A 25,591-nucleotide genomic window follows, 5' to 3' on the forward strand; every position below is an offset into this window, starting at 1 on the left:
ATATCCACATATAGCTGCAGATGCTTTTGCCCATCTTGCATTGTAGAAAAATTAATGTTGGTGACTCTTCTCATTTAGTGGCTGCCTTTGTGATTGCTGAGTGCCTTGATATAATAGGTGACTTAGAGCTCCATCTAGGGATGACAATGCATTAAAACAATCTTTAGTGTAATGGTGTGCTATACCAGCATACTGTCAAGAAACTTTTCTGTGATTCTGATTCAACATAAATTTGAAGTCTTATCCACGTGGAAAGTGTTAGAATTTTATATGGTAGCATGACCTCTGGGAGTAATGTGCCTTAAAAATAATGACTAATGATTAACACTGAAAAAGTATTTTAGTTAAAGATGTGAAGTCTATCTTGAGGCTTATGGGTAGAAATAGTCTACTGACAGCAGAATATAGTAGAATATAATATAAAAGGAAGTAAAATGGAGCCAACATTTATTCCTTGGCATGATGAGTTATTAGTAGTACTTATTTTCTCAACTGAATTGATGACATTCCTCTCTTCTTGTTCAGGATCTGATGAAGACTCTGAAGAAAAACAAGACAGTGAAAAACCAGTTGTATAGCAAATATGGAAAACAGGTAAGTTCCTCTGAATGTCACCAGAATAATCTTAAATAATCATTTCTTCTTAGCTCCTTCTCAAATTATTTGAATGGTTGGGCTGATTCTTAGGAGCTCATCTTGCAGTCTTGACAAAGCTCAAGCAAGGAATCCTCTCATATTCTTGAGAGCCAGTTGTTAGGCTCCTCTGCCCCTGAGTTCTGGTTAACTCAAACACAGGAGTCTGAGGCCCCTCTTCCAGTGCTGAGTGTAAAAGGCTGCAAACTTGGGATCAAGCTCCTCTACCGTTTCTTCTCTGGCTTCTTGGAAGGAAAGTGGTGGACCAAAAGTGGAAAAGTAAAGGAGGAGGGAAATGTCTATGGAGATGAGGATGCAGAAGTACTAGGAAGAGATTTTCTTCCAGTTTGAGTCCAGAACATATCCATGACTCTGAAAGATTGTATGGACAAAACTGCTTCAGTATTTCCCCTTTACAGTCTGTTTAATACCACAAGTGGGTTGCGTTATGCAAGCTGTGTTTTAAGATTTTTGAGGTGTGCTTTGTTTAAATAGGTTCGTATTTTAGAAATTACTTAATTACTTTCAGAGTTATCTCACCACATGCTTTCATTTTTACCACAAATGGCAAAGCGTGAGCTAGAGAACGTATTAAATGTTCTGGAGCAGTTGAAGCTTCTGACTTGAGACTGTCTGTTGCCTGTCTGAAATAGCGGGTGACTGTTTCTTCTGAGCCTTCCTGTTTTCTGTATCTATTGTTTTGATCATTTAATCTTAACTTGTGTAATCTGTTACAGAAGGAAAATCTCTGAGGGAAGTTGGTGGGGATTTGGAAACTCTGGCAACAGTCTGTGATTGAGTTGCTGGTGGAGCTGCTGACTGGAGAATTTATTCCTTAGAAAGCAAAGGGAATGGTTCCCATGTACTGTAATACCTCACAAAGATGTACCTTGTGACATATGTATATTAGATTGCCTCCTGAGTGGCATGAAAATACTTGTCCATGATGTATTATTCAGTGATTCCTGAAGTTGATCTTCTAATGACTAGGTAATTACTGGCAAGTGTTGTCTTTGTGTACCTAATCAAGAGACTGGTAATATAATGAAGTAAAACTTCTCTGTGGTGGAAGTATATTTAATGGTTGGGACTCACTAGGTAAAATTATTTTATGTTTTTGCAGTTTTGTCATTAGTTTTATGTTTACTTTTTTTTTTTTTTAACTCCGTGCATTTTCTTTTTTTTAATGGATATGTTCACTTTCTAAAATAAAAATGTTAAAACGTGGTTAATGCACTGTGATACTTTGTTGCTTTGTCAGATGAAAAATCAGCATGTAGCATTCTTTTGTTTCTAGTAGGGTTATGAGGATTCTGGTTTACATTGATTTTGTGCAGAATGTCTTACTCTGGTTGAATACCTGTAGAGATGCAGTGTCAGTACTAGCAGAACACCATTGATTTCACTGTTGTGTATGTGATATCAGAAGGATGCAAAAAGGTTTTTGAAATAATTTAGTTTCCATTTCTGTGCTGGTGTTGGATGTTATTCAGGTTCAAGGAGCAAAGTGGAGAAAGTGAGCATTTGCAAACAGTGGTATTATTGCTGTAGTAAAGAGAAGCTTTCATCAGTTGTTGGATATAGGTATAAGATGTGGTTTGTTTTTCACCTACAGATCTTAAGTATTCACCTAAGATCTTAAGTAACCAGTGCTTCAAAAAAAGCTTTGGTGACACTTAATTCCTACCTAAAGGAGAATGTAAGTGTTGTCAGTTTCCTTACAAAGCCATTCGTTTTTAATACTAGCAACCTGCACGGCACATGATAGGTACCACTGTATTCTTCACGTGTTTACTTGGGTGTACATACTCCATTGCTTTGCAATATTTCTGTTGCTGTGAAACAGAAGCATAGGGTAGAACACAAAATGAGCTGTTGTCTAACTGTTCTGTTAAGTTTTTCCTTGCACCGGTATTGACTGTTTTAATTTACTGATTTTTTTCCACTAAAAGGCCAATGCTAAAGTGAATCCACAAGTCATTAAAATGTGTGTTGATTATTTTTGAGACTGAAGAAGGGGGATCCAGTAAGCTGAAAATGGGCTTGTGAGTCACTACAGCTTTCAAACTCCCTGTCATCAAATATGTGAATTACGAGCTGCCCTTTAGGGCTGTTTGGTTGCAAAGGTTTTTGGTCTGTTTACAGCTTAAGTTATGAGGTGTTGCGGGTGGTCTGGGTGTTCATGTATCAGTATGGATTGGGGGATGACCTGCTGGAGAGGAGCTCTGTAGAAAAGGACCTGGGAGTCCTAGTGGAGGACAGGTTGGCCATGAGCCAGCACTGTGCCCTGGTGGCCAAAAGGGCAAATGGGATATTGGGGTGCATTAAAAGGACTGTGGCCTGCAGTTCAAGGGAGGTATCTTCCCCCTCTACTCTATCCTGGTCAGGCCTCAGCTGGAGTACTGTGTCCAGTTCTGGGCTCCACAGCACACACAAAAAAGACAGGGATCTGCTGGGGAGAGTGGACCACGTATAATGAACACTGGGGGCATTACAAAGGAAAAGCAGAGAGATGAAGTGTTGCTGTATGCGAGAGCTACATTTAAGGTTATTTGAAGATTCCTTCACACCTATTTTATTTTGTTTTATTGTTAAAGCTTGATGGCAACTTAAAGCATAACCCGCCTTTTTGCTCCAGTAGTAGTTCTGTAAATGTGTATGGCTAAAGATGAGGCATCCCATCATCCTTCATGTGGAAGATCACTGTACACTAAGGCAGTGAAAAGGTGCTTTGGCTTCAGTGTGCTGCTGCTGAAGTTCTCCAGTGTCACTATTGAGTAGATCCTAACATATCTTTTTATCCTTCAGAATATTCAAGATCTGTTTCAGAGGATGCAGGTAAGAATAAATCACTAGAAGAACAAAAGTTGGGGTATTTCTGATCAAATATTAAATTTAACGAGAAAAATTTATCTAAGCCAGGAGGTGAGCAATTCCTTTATTACTTATAAGTTTCATCAAAGTGCATCACTCTTTTTCTTTAACACCTCTCTCAATCTGCAGTATGGAATTCCTCTTGAACTACAAGAACTGTAAACTTATTCTCAGTGCCAGCTTCCTCTTGCAGTTTAATACTTGGGGGAAAAACTAGAAAAGGAGGATGAGTTAAAACAGCAGCTGTAAAGAAAAACAAGACAGATGGAGTAATGGCAGGAAATCCTTGAGGGGGGAGAGAAATGTATTTTATACCAAACATAAATAATGATATAGCAAACTCAGGGTAAAGATTTGCAAGCATTTCCTAAGCCAGCGTATTTCATAGAATCACAGGTCGAATTAAGGTTGGAAAAGATGTCTAAGATCATGTAGTTGAACCATTCGCCCATCCCTACTATGCCTCCTGACCTTGAGGTCCCTTCCAACCTGGGCCATTCTGTGAAATCACAAGACAAGCATGCTATAGCAATGGCAGTATACCAAGTGGAATCACAATGCACTTCGAGAGCATTTATCACAGCAAGGAGGTTGTAGGACTTTTCTATTCCAGAGCCTTAGCACTGCTGTTTGTTTTTTTTTAAAGCACACAGTTGAAGCTGGTCAAGGACCAAAGATATCCTTGCACCCATTCACAGTTGGAAAGATCTCAAGACAAGGCTTTTTTCTGCCTGAGCAGAACTAATGGTCTTCTCTCATTCTTGAGCCTGCACTCAAGATTATCAAGTGCAGCTCTTCTTTGAAGCAGATTTAATGTTTGCAAACTTACTTGCTACCTTGCACCAAATTCCTGTTTCCACTTCCAGACTCCTCGATAAAGGCAAGTGATCCCCCTTATTTGAAGAGTTCTGAAATACCACATCAGCTAGTCCTGTACTAAAAAGTTACTGCATGTGCTTTAAGTTGATGTTCATGAAAGACTGTTGTTTGACAGTACCTGCATCATCAAAACAAAAGGAAGGAAGTTGATAATCTTGCCTTCGGGGCTCAAGCCATGTAAAAGCACCTGCACTTCAGTTAGCTTCAGCTCAAGTTAGCTTCTCTTCTCAAGGAAACTTGATGCACAGTCCATAGATGAAATCTTATTTTTTATTTTAGGAACATAATCGATTCTTTTTATTCTCTGTTAAACTGAAGAAAAAATATAACATCTATTTGCTGTCATTAAATCCTCTCTTCCCTTCCCACCACCTCCCCTACTTTATCTAAATATAACAGAATGTAACAAGTTTTTTTACATATGCACAAATCTATACAAATAATTTCTTGCTTAGCATCTCTCAAAAACTTTATACAGGTCAGGCAGGTTAGCAAGCTGCAAAATGTTGCCATCATCTGTGAAGTGTTTAGGAGGTAAAAGATAAGTCCTGAAGGCTTTGTAAACTACATGCTCCACTGTCCATTTCCATGGTGGTGAACCAGAGTCAGAATCCTCATTCTGAAACATGGAACAGAAAGGATAAACAAATTGAAGTTATTTCACTAACAGAGAGCACTTCAACTTTGTCAGACTACTGAGACTCAAATTCTGCTAGTAATCAAGTACATTCTGTACTGCAAAGTTAATTTTAAGCTCTGAAAAATCCATTTGAGTGGTGTCACTTGAACTGGCTAGCTTAACTGAATGATTAAACAGATACTTACACATAAGCAAACTACATTTTAGGTTTATATGCATCCACCTCTAGAAGCTTACTGTAGCTTAACAGGTTAAAAAAACACTTTCCAACCTGAGGCTAAGTGTATATATGAAGTATACTGCATTTCGTCTGTAGTTTGGGGGAGAAAAAAAATAGAGTTTGTCTTGTTAATGCTTGTTACATAAGTAGTAACATATTATGGTACCTGAGAGCTTGTCAGGTTGGTTTCATCTATTATATATTGTTTTCTAATGGAGTAGAACATAGACAGTTCTTTACTTAGGCTTTCAAAGCATTCCTTCTCTTCATCCCAGTTTACCTGTTAGAAGAAAGAAGTAATTTAATAAAATCTGGATAACTGGCCAGAGACTTGGTAACAATTCCTGATAAGGGGGGGAAAAATAAAAATCACAAAAGCACAGAATTATAAGGGAACTCTAGTTATCATAGAGTCGAACCCCACTGCTAAAGCAGGTTCCCTACAATACAGAATAGTGCTTTGGCCATTTTTGTGCTGGTAAGGTGAAGGCACTGAACAGAAATGAGTAAAAATGAAGGCAATTCAAATCAAAACATACTCAATTAGTAGTTATGAATGTAGAGGCAAAGTCCAATTAATCAGCAACTATTGCAAGAGTGCCTGGAGTATGTAACAGTGCATTTAATCTATTTCAGCCCCTCCTTTGCAGCTTATCATTAATTCACTTGATTCACTTCATTATTTCCTAAGTTAAAAAAACTTAGGAACTAAGTTTTTTTTAACTAACTTACAAAAACATACCTCAGTGGCCAACCGAAGGACAAACATCGGTAGTCCCTCCAGCAGGGGAATGTAGTTGTCTATCAGAAGTGGTAATCCAGTAAGGTTTCCTTCCTGCAAAGGCAGTGCTACTGCTTCAGTAAAAAATATGGTTGTTCTTGCAGTGGATGCACTGGAACTGTTATCTATTTTAAGGCTGCTCCTTGCTGAACTTGCTGAGTGTTAGGGGATATCTGAAGTTGCAAGTTTTTGAAGCCCAATACCAAGTAGCCATTGCAGGAAAAGAGTTGTTGGTGATGTTTAACTTACAATGCCTCAGTTAAGAGCTTTCACCTCTGGGAGACCTCAACTGAGCTCCCTCCTCTACCCACTGACTATGCTGATCCTATTTCCACTGAGAATACGAGGTGAGAAGTCAAGGTTATATGACACATTTGCTAAAGCTGTTCAGTTTTGTACAGAATAAAAGATGCCGTAGGCCACGCACAAATAACAGAAGCGAGGGAGATCCTGTAGCTCATCCTCAGCTAAAGTTAGGTTGCACACCTTGTTGGACAGGAAAGCCACAGGCTAGTTACTGAAACAATGACTCAAGCATTTTATTTGATAATTAATATAATTAAACTTTGCGTAGCCCTCCTTTAAAAGCAGCATAAGTCCTGAGCATTTTTAATGAAAGGGGTAAACCACCCAAGTCTTACCAGAGCTAGCTCTTGCTGATAGTAAGCACTGCAAGCAAACTATTGCTATTACCAGATGCCAAAACATAGCATTATTTAGTGTGAAGAGTAATAGCAGCAGTCACCTCATCAATTTCAAGAGAGAAATAATCTTTCAACATTTCAGTCTTCTTTTTCAGAAACTCAACTATGTACTCAGCAAGGCCTTCTTTTGGGCCATCTTCTTCTGTCCAGCCACTCTCTGGGTCCTCTAAAGCAAGCATTGCAAGCTCATATAAAGGAGCTGGCTCCTAGAAGTAGAAGCAGCAGAAATGTTGTTAACCATCAGTCCACTGCTCCCACCCTTAAAAAAAAAAAAAAAAAAAGACATTCTTCCTTCACATGAAATGTGAGCTAAATATACAGCTTCTAGCCTGCAGAGTACATTAGCTCATCAACTAGTCTAAAAAGTGTGGATTTATTTGTGAAAAAACTCCACGAAGTTCACAATCCTGCAAAGTGTTGTGATAGTCACGGGATAAGCACTGTCATTCAGTAGTATATCTGATCAGCACAGAAAGTACGTTACAATTATTTGTACTGATGTATGAGCAAAGCCTGGTGAAGAGTCAGAAGCACAACAAGCAGCAAGGATCACAATCTACAGCTGCAGCTACAAAATTACAGGTTTCCCACTCTGTATTACTGTAAAGGAAACAGCACATCACTCCTACAGTGAACAAAAAAGAACCTATAAACATATGTTATTTGAAAGGACAGGGTTACTGTAAATAATCTTACATATGATATAATGTAAAGTATACTTACAGAGAGTCTTAGAACGCCAAAGTTTGCAAAGTCATAAATAAGTATCTGGTAGAAGAGTTCTTGGCTAAATTAAAACACAAACATTTGTTATGTGAACGCAATCGTGCATCTCCAAGGTATCCTAATTAAGAGGGGAAAAAGCATAGATCATGTTGGAAACAACAGCTTTGTTACCTGAGTTTAGTTGTATTGAGAAGATACAGTTTTGTTCGATGCTGCACCAGAGCCCACTGAGGGCTGACACAGCCAACAAATGAGTGATCACGGAGCATCTCCTGAAGACCTGAAATTGAAGAGAGGAAAAGGAAGAAAACAATAAGAGAAAAAGTGTGCCCGAATTTATTCAGCTGAGTCATCTGTGACTTTTAAAGTCTGGTTACTGTTTGGTCATTGCTATGCTACAGCTTCTAATATAGGCCTGCAATGCTACAATTCATTTTGAAATCTTAATTATTTGCATATGCATATACTCAATGTTAAAGCATAAATGAGAAAGGTTATGAGTTAATCTGCAAATGCAAATTTTTAAGAGTTTCTCCTTTTGACTTGACTTTCTCAAGTTGCTTCAGCCACAGGAGGTTAGTAAGGGAATACAGGCAGGGGGAGAAAAAAACAATACACCAAAACCAGAAAAACAACACAGCAGATCACACAGAAGGGAAGGGATTTGAAGGGACGTCAAGAGATCATTGAACTCAACCCACTGCTTAAGCAGGTTCCCTACAACAGGTGGCACAGGTAGGCATCCAGATGCATCTTTAATGTCTCCATGGAAGGAGACTCGACAGCGTCTCTGGGCAGCCCGTTCCAGTGTTCCATCACCCTTATGGTAAAGAAGTTCTTCCACATGTTTGTGTGGAACTTCCTATGTTCAAGTTTTAGGCCATTGCTCCTTGTCCTGTCACTACTGAGAAGAGCCTGCCTCATCCATTTGCCTCCCACCTCCCTATGGATATTTATAAACATTAATCAGATCCCCATCCCCACTCCCTCCCTGTCTTTCTTTCCCCAGGCTGAACAGACCCATGTTACTCAGCCTTTCCTCATACACGAGATGCTCCAGGCCCTTTATCATCTTTGTGGCCCTGCACTGGTCTCCTAGCATCTTTCTAGATGCAGAACAAAGTTGCAACAAAATCTAATGCTGTCAGACTGCATTCTGGAAATGCAGTAGGTTAGGTCTATAATCCTTTCCTTCTCCCCCTCAATAAGTTTCTGGCCTTCTCTTGTATTTAAAAACATAAGTATGACAAGTCCAGTTTCCATGTTCATTTTAGGCATTCTGCAAACGTCACTACAACCTGCAGAAGAAACTTGGTTATAGAAGCACAACATTGCAATCACAGCAAAATCACATGTAAAATGCAAAGCCTACGCTAACAAATCCTACTGTTACTTTTTCCAGAATACTGTAATATTGCAGGAAAAGAATTTCTCACATGTGTGGAGATAAGACAACCTTGAGCAGCTGCACAAGTTCTGCCACAAAGTTTAAGGAGAATTTTACAGCACAGGACTACAACTATGTGATTTCAGTATTTAAACTGTGACAGTCAACTATGAAACTACCAGCTCAGAATTACCATCCTACTGCAAAACATCTAGAGCACAAGTAGTGTCAGTACATGCTTACTAAAAATCCTGATCTTTTGATTTTTTTAAAAAACAAGTTATTTATTTCAGAAGTCTGCTAGTTTTGCCATGTTAGCTGTAGAGCTGCTCACCAGTAATTTCTTGCTGTTTCTTGCTCACCAGTTTTCTTGCTAGCAGAAAAATCACAGTAATTTCAACAACAAAACAACACAGAAAAGATTCCCGACATTTAGACTAACTGAATAATACAGCACTGTGTGACTCAATGTCATTATGCAACTCTTAAAGGAACTGAAGGAGTAAAGAGGGAACAACCTTAGGAAGAACAGCAAACCTTTCATCTTTTTCCAAACTTTCACCAGTATCTTGTAAACTCCCCTTATATACATAGGACAGATCCAAATAGAAAAAAAATACAATTATCAAGCCTGTCCCATTATTATGTTCTCCTTCTGAATCTATTTTGAAGTCATGCAACTAAGCCAATTTTCTTATAATAATATTGTAACTTAGATTTGCTTGAAAATTACTAATTAACTCAGTTTTTCAAGCTGTGATATTATGGCATTAGTTATGATGCAATTTGAGATTTACAACCTATTTAAAATGTTCTAAAGAATCTGGGACACCTTTTTAACTTTTTCCCCCTTAGTAGTCCAAACAACCATCTTTATCTGGTACAACAAACCTGAAAAACAAAACATTCGCTTACTTTCATGTGCCTGGCTGCTAATTTCCTCCTGAAGAGTCAGCACGCTGGTCAAATTGATAATTCTTCTTTTAGGGGTGCAGGCAGCAGTCATTTCCTTCCTGGTGTCTTCTTCCATTTGTATGTCTGTGTCTTCCCTTGGTCTCTTTCTGCAATACAGAAACAAAGAGGAAAGATGTCCTACTTTTCTATCACTTAAGCAAAGCACAGTCAAACAGATGGGATGCTGAATTCACACAGTCTACATTATGAAGCAAAGCAGGAAGTTTCCTCAATTTCCCAGAAAGAAATACTGTTTTACTTTTCTTCCTAGGCATAATTCATTAGAAAAAGGATAATTATTTCTGATTACCTTTTCCACTCTAATTCCTCTGCAATAGTAGGGAAAAAACTAACCAAATTCCCTCAGAAGATTCTGGCCTCTCAGAACAGCCCCCAAGGGAGCTGTAAAACACTACAGGGTTTTTATCTTTACTAGGGTAACAGCTGCAAAATGCTGTGATGTAGTTGCTATTTTTCCATCATACCACAAAAGGGTGAACCCGTGAAGTGAGGCAGACTGATATGATCTCTGAAGTAAAGAGTGTATCATCATTTATACTGTTTCCTGCCTTGCAGCATGCACAGAAACTTGTGACAACTGGAACAGGTTTATGTAATTTACAGTTCACATATGAAATTGGATTTCTCATTAAAAGACTGTAAGAAGTTACTCTAGAGAAAAAGCCAAAACATTCTTCTGAAAGCAGAAGTCCAAAGAAATGAGAAAAACCTTCGAATTCAGGCTGATGCCATGAAATGAACAGGTAGGACCTCAGGAAAGATGAGACTTACCGAGGAAGTGCTTTCTCAGGAGACAAGTGTCCGCTCTTACTCAGCCCTCCAGGCATCACTGCATCCTGCTGAACATCAGCCATTTCAATTAAATCAGTTGTTTCAAGAAGCTCACTCACATCTTCCATTTCAGCATCCTGTGGCCTAACAGGACAGTCCTGCTGGCTTCCTGATGTGCCCTCCGGAGGTCCCACATTAACCCCTGTTGTCTCCTCAGTTGGGCCTGTACTCAGGGGGTTGTTCACTAGCTGAAGAAAAGCATCCAACTTCTGCTCTCGGGAATCAGTGCGGACCATTTGGTGCGCGTAAACTTTATCACTGGTTCCTTTTGTAGCTGTAGAAGAGCTTGCTGCTGATTTTACCACCTCACTGGAGGAACATTCGGCCCCTGGAAGCAATGTCTTCATTATGATATCGAGAAAGAAGAGAGATCAATCGTAAGCAAGAGCACACAGACAACACAAAGATCTTTTATGTTTCTCACAGCATCTTCTTGAAAGCAAGTAACTTCCAAACCCCACAGAAACCATCTCAACTGCTTAGACAACCACCAGCCTTGTACTTGCTATTCACATAACATGAATGTCATCATGGCAACTACAGAAATCATCAGTTAGCATTCCCTTGTCTGAAATGCAAAATCTTTAATGTAAAAAAAGCACAGTGAAAACTTTTTTGAAAAAGATCACAGTTATAATTTTTATACTATCCTCTATTTAAAAAGAGATTAGGACATTTTTCCTGCTATTTTTCCAGTTGGGTTAAATTCAGTGTCATCAAACACACAGTTTCCTCAGTCTCATGTTTCTTGTGAAAAGGGCAGAACAAAAGCTGACCAAGTTTGGAGAGTAATATACCTGCAAAATGAAAAAGATGAAATAACTTTGCTAAGTATCTGTTCAAGATATTTTCATGCACTTCTTATCCAGTAAGTTCACTGCCACATTATTATCATTGGTATATTAAGGCAATTTCATCCCCGAAACATTAAAGATCTCAAGCTACCAGTATAACGCTGATGACCAGCCTAGCTTGTGCTTTTGAAGAAAGCAAATAATACATCCACTACTGTTAAAGTACTTTGTACAGGGCTGTGATTATCTGAAACATGTATCCTCACCTGAGTAAAGTACATCCTTGAAGAATTAGAACCCAACAGCTTGCTTTCTACATGTTGTTGCACACGCTCTAGAATGCTGTCTTCATGAAGGAAGTGGACCTCATGTTTTGTAGGGTGCACATTCACATCTACATTTTTAGGGGCTATTTCCAGGCTGGAAAACATTTTAAAAGAAGTTAACATAAAGTTACCCATGGATGGCAGAGAGGGTACAGATTGGTTCAGTATAAAATCTATCAAACCAGGCACCAATCACCCCAGGGAAAGAAACCATAATGATCCTGAAACTTCAAGTTACACTACAGTCAGTTTTGTTTGGTGTATTAAAACTCTATTCTGATCTCAGCCAAGTCAGCTTGCTGAGATATAATATAACCTTAAATATTTAAGGTTTTAAATAACCTTAAATCAATCTCTCCACTGGACTACTAAAATGTTTTTAGACATATAGTTTATATCCTGAGGTCACCAGTCAGTTCATTTGTATTAGTGAAAAACAGGTCCAGTACTGCATTCTCCTAGTGGGGCTTTCTATTACTTGGCTTAAGAAGTTAACCTTGATGCATTCCAGAAGCCTCCTGAATTGCCTACAGCTTGCCATGCTACTTCTCCAGCAGATGTCAGGGTGGTTGAGTCCCACAGCAGGACAAGAGCTTGTGATCATGGTGCCTCCTGTAGCTGGAGGAAGAAGGTTTCATCAGCAGGCTCTGCTTGATCAGGCAGCCTGTAGTAGACATCAGCCACAGGGCTCCCGTTGTTGCCTCAGTCTCAACTCTCACCCATAGGCTTTTGACTGGCTCATGGCCATTCTTCAGGGACAGCTCTTCTCACTTTATTCCTTTCTTGATGTAGAGGGTAATCGTTCTTGCCCTCCTTTCTCATCTGTCCCTTCTGAACAGCTCATAGCTGCCAATAGCCACATTCTAGTCACAGGAATCATCCCACCAGGTTTCAGTAACAGCAAGTACATCACAGTTTTCTAGTACCACAGTGACTTCCGACTCCTCCTGCTTTTCCCAAGCTGTGTGCATTGATGTTGAGGCACTTCAGCTGGGCAACCAGCCTTGTCACCTTGTTGGAGGAGAACTCCTTAATTCCTTTGAAGTATTTTCCTTGAGTTTCCCTGTTGCCTTCTCCTATAGCTTCAGTGATTCTTGGTCATTGTCCCAAGATTTCAAGTGTGCTGCAGTATTGTCAGACTACTTCTTCCTATTACTTTACCTTAAATATAGGAATGGATGAGTACTTTTTGGCAAATAAGCAGCATACACAGTCTCTATGGCTTTCCGCAGAGCAGTTGACTCTACCAGCCGATCTGAAACAGAACCAAATGCTATTATCAAAGAATGCCACTGAAATAGATTAGATGGTGCCTAGCTAATCCTTCAAACCAATTCTTCAAGTTTTGCGTCTTCAAATGGCATGCATAACCTTGATTTTCTACAAGCTTCAGTTACTATAGTGTGAGCTGCTCTCTAGTACTTTCAGTGCAAAGCATGACCCACATTAAGAATTGCAAAACACCTTAAGATCTACAGTTAATATTAATTCTTTGACATCTTTGAAAAATGTTCATACTCAGGTTTTTGCAATTTGTCAGGAAGCTGTGCTCTACTGATTATTACGTAAGCAGCATGACTGTACAACAAGTTGCTTTTTATTTTTTTTAACTTACGGTTTATGAAGAGTAAAAATATACATTTCTTCACAGAGTAGTTGGCATTCGTGATGTAGCCTTTCATTTTGAAGGCCAGATTTGCATCTTCACAGCCCACTTCTATGAGTTCCCTATTGACAGTTTGACAGAAACACATACACACACACACAAAATGTATTCTTCCATTAATGCAAATTTCAAACAGCCCTCACAAGTAGCAACATACTGTTCTGTACTGTAGTTATGTCATGGTTAAGGATAACATTTGAATTATTTGAGACTTCAAACATTCTTTGCTGAGCTATAAAATTATTTAACCTCACAAATAAGAAAATGCAGCTGGCATTTCCTTTCTCTTTTTGTTTTCTTTCCTTCTTCAGGGTAGTGGAAAGGAAAAGCTGCATCAAACAAGCATTGGAAGTAGAGAAAAACTAGTACATGGTAAATAAATACTGAACCTAAAGGTGTTTTCATGTGTTAGACATCTAATTCCTTACATGTATACTGTGGTTTTAGTAATTGAATCAAACTGATGCCTAGGGAGATCTGAAATGCATTCCCCAGATGTGTGCTATCAATTTTTCTCAGCTAAATGAAGATAGAATTTTACCTTAAGCAGCAAATAGAGGAGTGGTTTTGTTTTCAGCTTTTCTGGCTGGTTTACCTAGCCTCAGCCAATGAAGCTTTTGTCAAAATTTTAATACATAAGACTTCACAAAAAAAAAATTAAGGACTGAAATCTATCAAATAGCAAACTGAAGTATGAAGAGGTAAGGTGTAAGAAAAGGATAGAAACTTGTAGAGAAAACAGGTACAGCTTGGTCTTTTTGGTTTAGCACATAAAAATTACAAGCAGATTGTTCCCTTCCAGTGAAGGAGTAACTACAACTTCCTTTTTCATTTCATACAGTTTAAAATAAATTTTTAAAAAGCCTGCAAAACAGGGAAGTTTTTGGGTTTTTTTAAATTACTGCAATCGTCACTCTCTGTAATTCACTTTAAAGGAAGAAAAGGAAGAGTTAGCACAGCCTGTGTTCTTTAAAAGAGAAGAAAGAGGGAGATGTTTCATTTGGACATGAAGTGTTCTAGTACATGACATCAACATACCTGCTAACAGCATTTCCAAAGATGGACCTAATGTTGTCCACCGTCGTAGCATTTGCTAAAGTTCTAACATCTGACACAGTATCACCTTGCTGAAGAGATCAGAAAGGACTATGAGTCAATTCACACTTCTGTCTGAAGTTTCATAAACACGTGAAACTTAGCAATAATATTTCTAACAAATGATGAAGTGTCATTGGATGTTTTATATCATTTACTTATTTGTGTTTAGAAAAGCAATAAATGTTAAGTGGCACTGCAGAATTTGCTAGACCACATCAGAGCTACTCAGGCTAATACTTTATCTTTGGAACTGAAGAACATAGGCAGTTCTAGAAATAAGTGTCAAGAACATCATGTTACTTTACACAATTCTATTTCACACAGTTATTAGTAATCAGATTTTAAAAAAAGGCTGAAACAGCTCATAAATAATGGACTTCAGAATCCTTAGAAAGGTATACTGCAAGCTCACTTTGACAGACTTGAGCCTCTTTGGGGACCTGTGTTGTAGAGTACATAGGATAAAACCATGGAAGGAAGAGGGGCCCCAAGAAAGCTGGTTAATATTCAAAGATCATTTCCTCCAAGCTCAGGAGCTATGCATCTCAACAGAGAGGAAGCAAAAATACCAGGAGCCCTGGTGGACAGATGGATGAACTAAGAGCTCCTGGACAAACTCAAACACAAAAAGGAAGCCTACAGAGGTGGAAGCATGCCTGTGAGGAATGCAGAGGATTTGTCCAAGCAGGCAGGTATCAGGTTAGGAAAGTTAGGATTAGATTAGGAAAACAATTGCATCTGATCAAGGACATTGAGGGCACTAAGAAAAGCTTCTATACACTGGTGATAAGAGGAACAAAACATGGGCTCTGTCCAGAAGGAGTCATGGTTACACGGGATATGGAGGAGGCTGAGGTACTCAAAGATTTTTTTTTCCCCTCATTCTTCACTCAAGTGCTCTAGCCATGTTGCCCAAGTCACAGATAGCAAAGGAGGGACTGGCAGAATAATAAACTGCCCATGTAGTAAATTAGGTCTGAAGCCATCTAAGGAACCTGAAGGTGCACAGATCCATGAGACCTGACGAGATGCATCCAAAGGTTCTGAGGGAACTGGTAGATAAAGTTGCTAAGCCACTACTCATCATATTGGAGTAGTTATGGCAGTCCAGTCAAGTTCTCTGTGATCAGAAAAGGGAAAAACAGAACCCCTGTTTTCTCTAAAAACAGAAAAAAAGCAAGACCTGGAGAACTACCAGCCAGTCTGTGATTGGCAAGATCATGGAGCAGATCCTTCTGGAAACTAAGGTAAGACACATGGAAAACAGGTCATTGGTGACAGCCAGCATGACTTTGCTGAGGGCAGATTGTAACTGAAAAAATATATTGACCTTCTTTGACAGTATTGCAGCACTGATGGAAAAGGGAAGAACTGACATTATTTATTTGGACTTCAAATGCAATGCATTTGACACTATCTCACAAATCTTTGTCTCCACACTGGATGGACAAGGATCTGATGGATGGACCATTCAGTGGATAAGGAATTGTTTGGATGGTTGCACTCAAGGAGTTGTGATCAACAGCACAATGATCAGGTAGAGACCAGTGACAAGTGATGTCCTTCAGGGGTTGATATTGGATCTGACATTCTTTAACATCTTTGTCAGCAACATGGACAGTGGGATTGAGTGCACCTTTATCAAGTTTGCCAACAACACTGAGCTATGTGGTGAAGTCAACATGCAGAAAGAAAGTGATGCCACACTGAGGGACTTAGACAGGCTCAAGGTGTGGGTCTGTGCAAAACTCATGAAGTTCAACAAGGCTATGTGCACAGTCCTGCCCCTACAACAGGGCAATCTCAAGCACAAATACAGGCTGGGCAGAGAATGGATTAAGAGCAGCTGTAAGCAGGGCATGGGGGCATCAGTTGATGAGAAAGAAACTCAACATGCTGTGTGCACTTGCAATCCAGAAAACCAACTGTATCCTGGTTGGGCTGCTTCAAAAGTAGCATGACCAGCAGGGCAAAGGAGGCAATTCTCCCTTCCTGCTCTGTTCTCAGGACCCCACCTGCACTGCATTCAGCTCAGGGGCCGCCAACATAAGCAAGATATGGACCTGTTGGAGCAGATCCAGAGGAGGCCATGAGGATGCTCAGAGGGCTGAGTCATTTTTCTTATGAAAACAGGCTGGAGTTGTTCAGCTCTGGCAAGACCTGAGAATGGCCTTCCAGTACCTAATGGAGGCTGACAGGAAAGGAGGCAAGGGACTCTAGCAGGGACTGTACTGATAAGAAAAGGGGGAATGGCTTTATACTAAAAAAAAAAGATATGTTTAATATTAGATATAAGAAAAAAATTGTTCATGAGGGTGGCAAGGCACTGACATAGGCTGCCTCAAGAAGCTGATGGCTTGCAGCTTTGCCTACAGCAGGGAGGTTGGAACTAGATGATCTTCTGAGATCCCTTCCAACCAAAGTCGTTCTATGATTCTATAATAAAGCTAAAACAAATGAAACATTGACCACACAGAAAACACCAAACACCTGAGAAATACATTGTTTTCTTTACTGTTTGCTGAAGTGATTTCTACTCAACTGCAACAAAGTACACTTCAACATTTCAGTACAAGGGAAAGCTCCATATGCTACTCCCTCTGCAAAAGAGGCAATACAACTATTCTGTTGCTTTCATATCTATGTGTGTGTGATAGAAAAATATATATAAAAACTTGACCAGATATGTATATGGTGAAATTATAAGGCCTTTATTTACATACCTTTTTAACTGAAAAGCTGATACCTGAGTTATGGATGGCATACCTGAGGAAAAAAAAAAAAAAAAAAAAAAGCCAGCATAAGACTGCAGTACATGAAAGAAAAATGAATGAAGGGCTCCTGCTTGTGAATGCTGAAAAAGCAGCTAGTAACAGGTCCAAAAATCATTCCCTGCTAGACAGTAATGCAACTTGAGCCGAACTAAACTTTTTGTAGATCTAACAGATATTAAGAAAATTTGATCTGTTTATAACTGTAACCATGTGGGAGGGGAAAAAAAAAAATCAGCTTAGTTTATTTCTCAAGAAAAACTAAAATAATAATTAAAAAAAAACATTAAAAATAACAACAAACCTAATTAACTTACACAGATCTTGTTAGTTCAGTTTCAATACATAGTTTTAGTACTGAGAACATTTAGCTTTTCTCTTAAGAGAATCAACTCTCAATCTGTATGAAGAAAGGGTTGAGAAATGGCTGGCTTCCACCGTACCTGGACAGTTCAGCTGCCTTTTATCCAAGGCCAAGTTACAATACACATCAGCTGCATAACCCTGGCTTAATGTCAAAGGCTTTCCACAAGTTCACATAGGTGACATCAGTTGTTGCCTTTCCTTTGTGCACTGATGCCATCATTCCATCATAGAAGGCTGAGTTGGAAGACAAACTCAGCAAGACTTCAGATCAGCCCACTCCACATAACAGTGAGATCTGCCTCTTAACTTCCTGGCTGAAGTGTTCCTTCACAGTGAAGACTAAGTAGCTTGTTCAGGGAGAGAGCTAAAACTTAACACAGTGCCCTGCTATTCTTTGTTATCTTTTGTTTTTACTGAGAGTGCAAAGCGGTTTTATGTGGTTAAATTGCATAGGTCCTGCTTACAAACCTCTGCACATATCAGATACAGAAAAGGAACCCAATAAGGAAACATTACATCTGGTAGCTAAAGTGATATGTACATTTATAAGAAGTCAAATTGCCATTCAGCTTTTTCACATTCAGTTTTTCAGTTTTTACTTGGATTCTTTTCAAGTCAAGTTTATTCGAAGTTCACTTATTCAAGTCTATCACTATTTGTTTGCTGGGATTCTAGGTAATAATACACTTGAATTGACTATAGTTTTTCATCATCTAAATTTTCTCCATCACTAAAAAAAAAACAAAAACAAACAAAAAAAAACAGTAACAACATCACAATATCGTATACACTAATCTCTCTGAAAAACCATGTTCTTCATGGCAAAAGGAATTAGAGCTGCTTATTTCAGTTTACCTGCCAACAACTTCTAGTATTTTTGCATACTCTTCACTCGGATTTTTTAAAGCTTTCCTCCTTGTATTTACATTGTAAAAAAGATCTTCAACCTACAAGAGACAAAGGTCAAAATTAAAGACCATTAAAAAAAAATCACTATATAATTAAACTACTTTCTGAAAAAATAGAACAAAATTTTCTGACAACATTTTAGTTTATAGAATCATACAATCTTTGGAGTTGGAATTGATAGCCTTCAGAGGTCCCTTCCAACTCCCCTGCAACGAACAGGGACACCACAGCTAAATCAGATTGTCTAGGGCCTGATCCAGCCTCACCTTGAAAGTCTTCAGGTATGGGGCACCATCCACATCACTGGGCAACCTGTTCTAGTGCCCTCCACCCTCAATGTAAAATATTTTTTCCTTATATCTAACCTAAATTTTCCATCTTTGAGCTTGAAACCATTTCCCCTTGTTCTATCACCATAGACCATGCTAAAGAGTCAGTCCCCTCCTGTCCTATAGCTCCCCTTTAGATACTGAAAGGCCACTATCAGATCACCTCACAGCCTTCTCTTCTCCAGGCTGAACAGCCCCAGCTCTCTCGGTCTGTCCTTGTATGAGAGGTGTTCCATTCTGTGGATCACTTTTGTAGCCCTTCCCTGGATGCACTCCAACAGGTCTGCATCTATCCAATGTCTGGATGCAGTACTCCAGGTGAAGCCTCACCAGCACAGAGTAGAGGGACAGGATCACCTCCCTCAACTTGCTGGCCACACTTCTTTTGATGCAGCCCAGGACACAGTTGGCTTCCTGGGCTGTGAGGGCACGCTGCTGCCTCATGTCCAGCTTCTCATCCACCAGTCCTCCAGGTCTTTTTCAGAAGGGCTGCGCTCAATCCTTTCATCCTTCAGCTTTTATTGATAATTGGAATTCCCTCAACCCAGCTGCAAGACCTTGGAGATGAGATGAATCTCATAGGTCAGTAGTTCTGAGGTCATCCTTTTTACACTTCTTAAAAACAGGTAGGATGTAACCTTTTTTTCCAGTCACAATGGAATTCACCTGATTGCTACAACTTTTCAAGTATCATAGAGTGTGGCATGGCAACTACTTGAGCCAATTCCCTGAGGACTCTGGGATGCATCTCATTGGGACCCACATAAATTGGTTGATGTTCAAGTTCCTCAGGTAGTTGTGAACCTGACCTTCGCTTACAGCAGGAGGAATATTGCTTCCCCAGTCCCCTCTTAGCAAACCAAACATTTGAGGCCTGTGTGGCAAGCAGATATCAGGGAAGACCAAGGCAAAAAAGTTAAGTACCTCAGCTTTCTCCTTGTCCGTTATCACCAGCCTGCCTGGGTCACTCACTAGAGGAGGGTAAACTCTCCTGGACCTTCCTTTTCTGGCTGAGGAACCTGTAGAAGCCTTTCTTGTTCTTTTTGGCATCAAGCTGTGCCCTGGCTTTCCTGACTCCATCCCTACGCAGCCTAGCATGAAGGGCCCATTATAAAGGATCAATGTTCAGTGTTTTCTTATTTGCTTAGTTTCACCTAATAAAATGCAATGTTTAAGTTCTTTGTTGTTTCTAAACTAACACCACAACCCCATAAACATCTGCTTTCCATTGAAAGTTGCATTTCTTCCATTGCAGATAGCACTGGATTCTCCAACTAAAATGTTTTAATGAAATGCAAATAAATATTGAAACAGCTGTTGCAATCAAGGCACACAAAAAAACATTTCAAACATATTCTAAGTGATGCTGTCATATACCTTGCAATGCAACACATAACAATAGGTGATATAAAGACCTGGGAACAATAGGAGAATGTGCAAAAACAAATCAACCAACCAACCTACCATGATTTGTGTCCCTTGGTTTCCAGCACAGGGTTTTGGGGGGGCTTTGATTTTTCCATCACTGTAAGAAGCTCTAAGCAGAAAATAAAAAGTTGTCCAACAGTTAATAGAGGTAGGGGAAAAAAAAAAAAACTAAAAAAGATATAAGTGGACAGAAACCCTGTCATCATCATAGTCCTACCAGTAGAGAACTTGGTTTGCTGGGGATTAACTGCAACACCCCACTTCCTGCTAGAGGAAAGTAGTCCTCAATAACCTTTGTACACACAGGAGAAGCAGGAAAGTGAGAATAACAGAAAAAGTACCAGATAAAAGGATATGTGTTTTGAAATTGCACTACTCAGACTTTCCTGTAATAGTAGGATTATTGTCCTTTAGTCTCTTTAATATTTAGACCTGTACTCATAATAATCTCCCCCTAAAGTTTATACTTGAGTTATACTGTTAAGACATTCTTGACTTTACATATAAGGTGTGTTTCTTTGCTGTCCATAAAAGGATTTTAGCATAAATGATTTCTGATCCATTCAGTTATTTCAGCAGATTATATAGACTAGAATTTCAAAGGACACTCTTTTTTTTTTCCTTATTTGACATTTCACAGACTCTACATACCTCATTTAAAAAAAAAAAAATTAATAGAAATATTTTTACTCATATTTGAGTTTGAGTTTTGAGGAGAGTACTCAAAATTCCTTTGATCAGGCAACATGAAGCAAACTCCTGTGCTCAAAGACTTTGGAAATTTGCAAGAAATGCTGACTGTGTACATATATTTTATCCCAAAATGAGAAAAAGACAAATTTACCCTACATTAGCTGCTGAAGTTCAGTGCCTTTTAAGATCCCCTCCACTTTTAAACTGCACTGTTAGGTAAAGTTCATCTTTACATTCTGGAACAGAAATTACTCAAGCTATGTTTTCTGATATGTTTTCTGTTTCTGGGCCTTGTTTATAACTATTCTAGAAACAAAATATTCCTTCAGTATCCATCCCCACCACCACCAAGCACAGTAAAGAGAATCTGTTCATTATCACCTACAGCATAAGTTACTTGGATAATAACTAGCTTACCTGTATGCACACTTTGCATCAGCTGTTTTAGTTGTTACTGTAACATGGGCAACATGACTGATGCTAGCCAATGCCTAGAGAAAGAAAAAGCATCTTTTTAAACTTTGGTCTAGAGATCATTGGTAACTAAACAAGTCTAAACACTTTAAAGAACATCACAAGGTTTTTATACACTACTTGCAAGTAACTAATAAAAACTTGCACAAGAAAATAGCAGGTCAGTAGAGCTCTCATGAATGTGGGTTTAGGGAAACCCAAAAAACTGACTTTTATCCGGGACATTCTTCTGCCTTTAATTATTGTATTTAGTCCAATGTCTGTCATCAAGGATTTACCATTCTGTCAAGTTTTTCATGGTCTTTCACCTGCAGACTCCTGAAGCAACATGTGACAAGAAGGCCTTGCCTAAATTAAAAGTTTTCTTACTCCAGAAAACAAGAATATATACCTCTCCCTAGGAACCCATTTAGACATGGAAATATATCTTGATTGTATTCACAAGACAGACTCTCAGAAAACAGAACCTTCTGTAGAGTGTGTTCAGAATGAGAAGTTACATGAACAGCAGTACAAAAGGATAACTATGAACAGTGAACAATTTCAAAACCTTGATGAAGAGCTTACCTCACCCCTAAAACCATACGTTGAAATACTAGCCAAGTCTTCAAATTTCTGCAGTTTACTGGTAGTAAATCTCTCACAAACGATGTGCAGATCTTCCTTCTGTGTGAAAGAGACAAAAGAATTGTAACAGTTGCTTTCTGTTTCATAAAAATCATAGACTGGCTTAGGCTGGGCAGGACCTTAAAGCCCACCCAGTGCCAACCTGCAGCTATGGGCAGGGCTGTCACCAGGTCAAGCTGCACAGGGCCCCATCCAACCCAGCCTTAAGCACCTCCAATTATTTTTGTGTCTACTCAAGAGCATAAATATTTACAAACTGAATTAAGTTCTAAGAGGCATTATGTGTAAAATATCAGTGCACAGCCATCTGGGTGTCCTGGTGGACGACAGGCTGGCCATGAGCCAGCAGTGTGCCCTTGTGGTCAAGAGGGCCAACGGCATTCTGGGGTGCATTAAAAAGAGCGTGGCCAGCTGGTCAAGGGAGGTGATCCTCCCCCTCTACTCTGCCCTGGTAAGGCCTCATCTGGAGTACTGTGTCCAGTTCTGGGCTCCCCAGTACAAAAAAGACAGGGACCTCTTGGAAAGAGTCCAGCGGAGAGCCACAAAGATGGTGAAGGGCCTGGAGTGTCTCTCCTATGAGGAAAGGCTGAGTGAGCTGGGTCTGTTTAGCCTTGAGAAGAGAAGACTGAGAGGAGACCTGATCCAGGTCTATAAATATCTAAGGTGTTGGGGGCAGAGTGGCGAGGCCAGACTCTTTTCAGCGGTATGTGGAGACAGGACAAGGGGAAATGGCCGAAAACTGGAGCACAGGAAGTTCTGCACAAATGTGCGCAAGAACTTCTTTACGGTGAGGGTGACGGAGCACTGGAACAGGCTGCCCAGGGAGGTTGTGGAGTCTCCTTCTCTGGAGATGTTCAAGACCCGCCTGGACGCCTACCTGTGTGACCTGGTGTAGGGAACCTGCTTTGGCAGGGGGGTTGGACTCAATGATCTCTGGAGGTCCCTTCCAACCCCTACGATTCTGTGATTCTGTGATCTGTTTTAAGCTTTACTCACCCTGATACCACAGCCGTTATCTTGGACCTGGATGAGCTTCAGACCACCTTCCTTGACTACCACCTGGATACTTGTAGATTTAGCATCCAAACTGCAGAAACCAATAAAGCACATTACAGAACAGCAATTCTAGAGAATAAATATGTGTATTTCACGTTGGACATTAGGGAATACTCCTTCTCCAAGAGTGGTGGCGCAGTGGCACAGGCTGCCCAGGGAGGTGTTGGAATCACCATCCCTGGAGGAGTCCAAGAACCGTGCAGCTGCCGTACCAAGGGACGTGCAGGTGAAACTGTGAAATTCCACAACTTGTATCCTCGACAGACCTTTCACCTGGCGCTCAGAGGAAACGATTCACATCCAACACAGCAGCAAACTGAGCCAAGCCCCGTCCAGGGAATCCTTCTGGGGCGAGCCGTCCCTCCAGGCGTTCAGCACAAGCGTTATCTCCTGCCGCCCCTCGGCTGGGCGCAGCCGTACGGCCGGAGCATCCCAGCAGTAGCTGCAGCTCCCCTCGCCGCCAGGCAGCACGCCACAGCGGCCAGCCGTGCCACAGCCGTGCCACAGCCGTGCCCACAGCCGCCGCGCGTCCCCCCAGCGGGGCGCAGGAGCTTACCAGTTCTCTATCATCTCCTTAATGGCGTTTGCCGGCCTCTGGATGACCTCGCCGGCCGCGATGCGGTTCACCACGGCCTCATCCAGCCGCCGGATGACGCCAGCTACCAGAGCCATGGCAGGAGCCCGGCCCGCGAAGGTGCGGGACGCAGCGCAAGTTCGCCCGCTGCGAGGGGCGAGCGGCCGCGGAGCCAGACAGCCCCGCACTGCTCTCTCGCGCCAAACAACAGCGCTGCCCCGCACCACCCACACGGCGCCGCGGAGCTCTGCGATTGGACGAAACGAATGTCCATCAATCGTCCGCCTTCCCGACCGCGGCAAGAAGAGAGAAGAGGTCGAAAAGCGATTGGAGGAGAGGTGCGACGGAGGCGGGGCTTCTAGCTGCCACTGGGCGCCGCCGAGTGTCGGGGGCGCTGTGGAGGAGGCGCCGTGACAGCGGGCTGTGGGGGTGTGGCAGCCATGATGGGGCTGGTGATGCGTGCGGGGTTTGTTCGTGGTGCCATCCTCCACAGACCCATAGTAGTCGCTTAGATTGGAAAAGAGTTAGCTCCAGTAAGCAGCGCTATGAACGATACCTTACAGTGCCTTCCTGGAAGCAGCACACGCGTGTCGAAGCTTACTGCTGCTTGGCAGCACGTATCCATCAAAGCACGCCCTCGTCCGTCCCTCAGCGCCTCCCGCTGGCGGCCAGCGCTGCTGCTGGTGCCCTACGGCCGTGCTGGCACCAATCGGTCACAGATCAGTCGCTAAAAATAATTACCTGAAAGCCTGATAGAGACGTACGTGATGTATGGCCATAGAAACGGGCTGCTTTGGCTTGTCCTTGGGTGTTTTGCTGGGAGGATGAGAAACAGACAAATTCGTTGTTACTGAAGCGAAATCAAAAGCAGATAATCCTGGTTTCATTTTGAACATTTTAGGAAGACTTAACCGGTGTGTTTTGATGCCATGGCTCAGAAGTGGCAAAGAATTAATGAAAAATGATGACTGGAATCCTACTTTTTTTTTTTTTTAAATGACAAAGAAGAGAGTGTGAATGCAAAGAAGGCAAATATTTGTTCCTTAGGAACTGAATCAAAGAAATTGATGCATAGGAACTTAACAGCAAACTTCTGTTACTGCTAAATCAGGTATTCTTTATTAGCAGTGCCAGCAGTACTGGGGATAATTCCATCATAATCGCTTCAAAGATCACATGATTCAGAGTCCAGTATATTTCTACAGATAGTGCATGTTCATCAATTACACGTGAGACAATTAACATATATCTCAGCTAGTGATTTATGAGGTCTTCAATCTTCTATTCCATGGTCTCTTCTACCATCTAGCATCCTTCTAGCATCGTGACAGTCCAACCAACAGTCTTCTACTTCATCCAATGATCTTCCTTGCTTGTCCTCTACACGAACTTTCTTCATTGACACATGCTCAGTAGGGAAATGCCTATTGTAAGTAATCTATAGTTCTGAAATTGTAACATCTCCTCACTCAGCACTCAGCCATTATTTCTGGACATCTGCTTGTCCTTGAATAGAGATAAGTTTGGCAACCCATCTTTTAATGATACATGCTGGGGTGCAGAAGATAAGGAGGATAGAGGGGAGTATCTTGACGCCTGTCTGTTGCATCCCAGCCTAATCCCAGAGTGAGACAATTTGGCCTTGTGTGGAGGCCCTGGCTTTCCTTATTGTGTTTCTTTTGCAGAGGGTCTCTTATCAAAACGGAATAGCCTTACAGCATGTTTTCTAGTCTATAGTACTACATCCATAGTATTTGCAACATCTAAAAGCTACTGCAATTTTGCAAGCAAGAATTAATCATGTAATACAACAATATTTCTAAAATATAC

At 40.7% G+C, this 25,591-nt stretch overlaps 2 protein-coding genes across 9 annotated transcripts in view; one reads left to right on the forward strand and one right to left on the reverse strand.

Moving 5' to 3' along the window:
* The window catches only part of STARD3NL (STARD3 N-terminal like), a 42,990-nt gene extending 40,342 nt beyond the window's left edge, over positions 1–2,648 (forward strand). For 5 of the 8 annotated variants that reach the window (XM_090142333.1, XM_090142335.1, XM_090142334.1 and 2 more), the window contains 2 exons: positions 526–594; positions 1,371–2,647. In XM_090142333.1, the coding sequence (XP_089998459.1) occupies positions 526–578 (53 nt within the window). In that variant the 3' untranslated portion in view covers positions 579–594; positions 1,371–2,647. Of the gene's footprint in view, positions 1–525; positions 595–1,370 lie in introns of all 8 variants that reach the window. The other 3 variants (XM_031590429.2, XM_031590430.2, XM_031590434.2) reach the window with 2 other exon arrangements.
* Positions 2,649–4,638: 1,990 nt separating this feature from the next.
* On the reverse strand, positions 4,639–24,035 carry MLH1 (mutL homolog 1). Its single transcript, XM_031590428.2, has 19 exons — positions 23,744–24,035; positions 23,128–23,218; positions 22,072–22,170; positions 21,448–21,521; positions 20,374–20,446; positions 18,527–18,618; positions 17,258–17,300; positions 14,475–14,563; positions 13,386–13,498; positions 12,932–13,025; positions 11,711–11,864; positions 10,591–10,991; positions 9,760–9,905; positions 7,629–7,737; positions 7,455–7,518; positions 6,773–6,937; positions 5,989–6,081; positions 5,413–5,526; positions 4,639–5,005 (listed from the first exon to the last, which is right to left on the reverse strand). The coding sequence occupies exons 1-19, from the start codon at positions 23,857–23,859 to the stop codon at positions 4,838–4,840; spliced, it is 2,298 nt and encodes a 765-aa protein (XP_031446288.2). The 5' UTR covers positions 23,860–24,035; the 3' UTR covers positions 4,639–4,837.
* Positions 24,036–25,591: the final 1,556 nt, after the last annotated feature.

This window comes from Phasianus colchicus, chromosome 6 (genome assembly GCF_987193195.1).
Source record: "Phasianus colchicus chromosome 6, bPhaCol1.hap1.1, whole genome shotgun sequence".
NCBI classification, from domain to species: Eukaryota; Metazoa; Chordata; class Aves; order Galliformes; family Phasianidae; genus Phasianus; species Phasianus colchicus.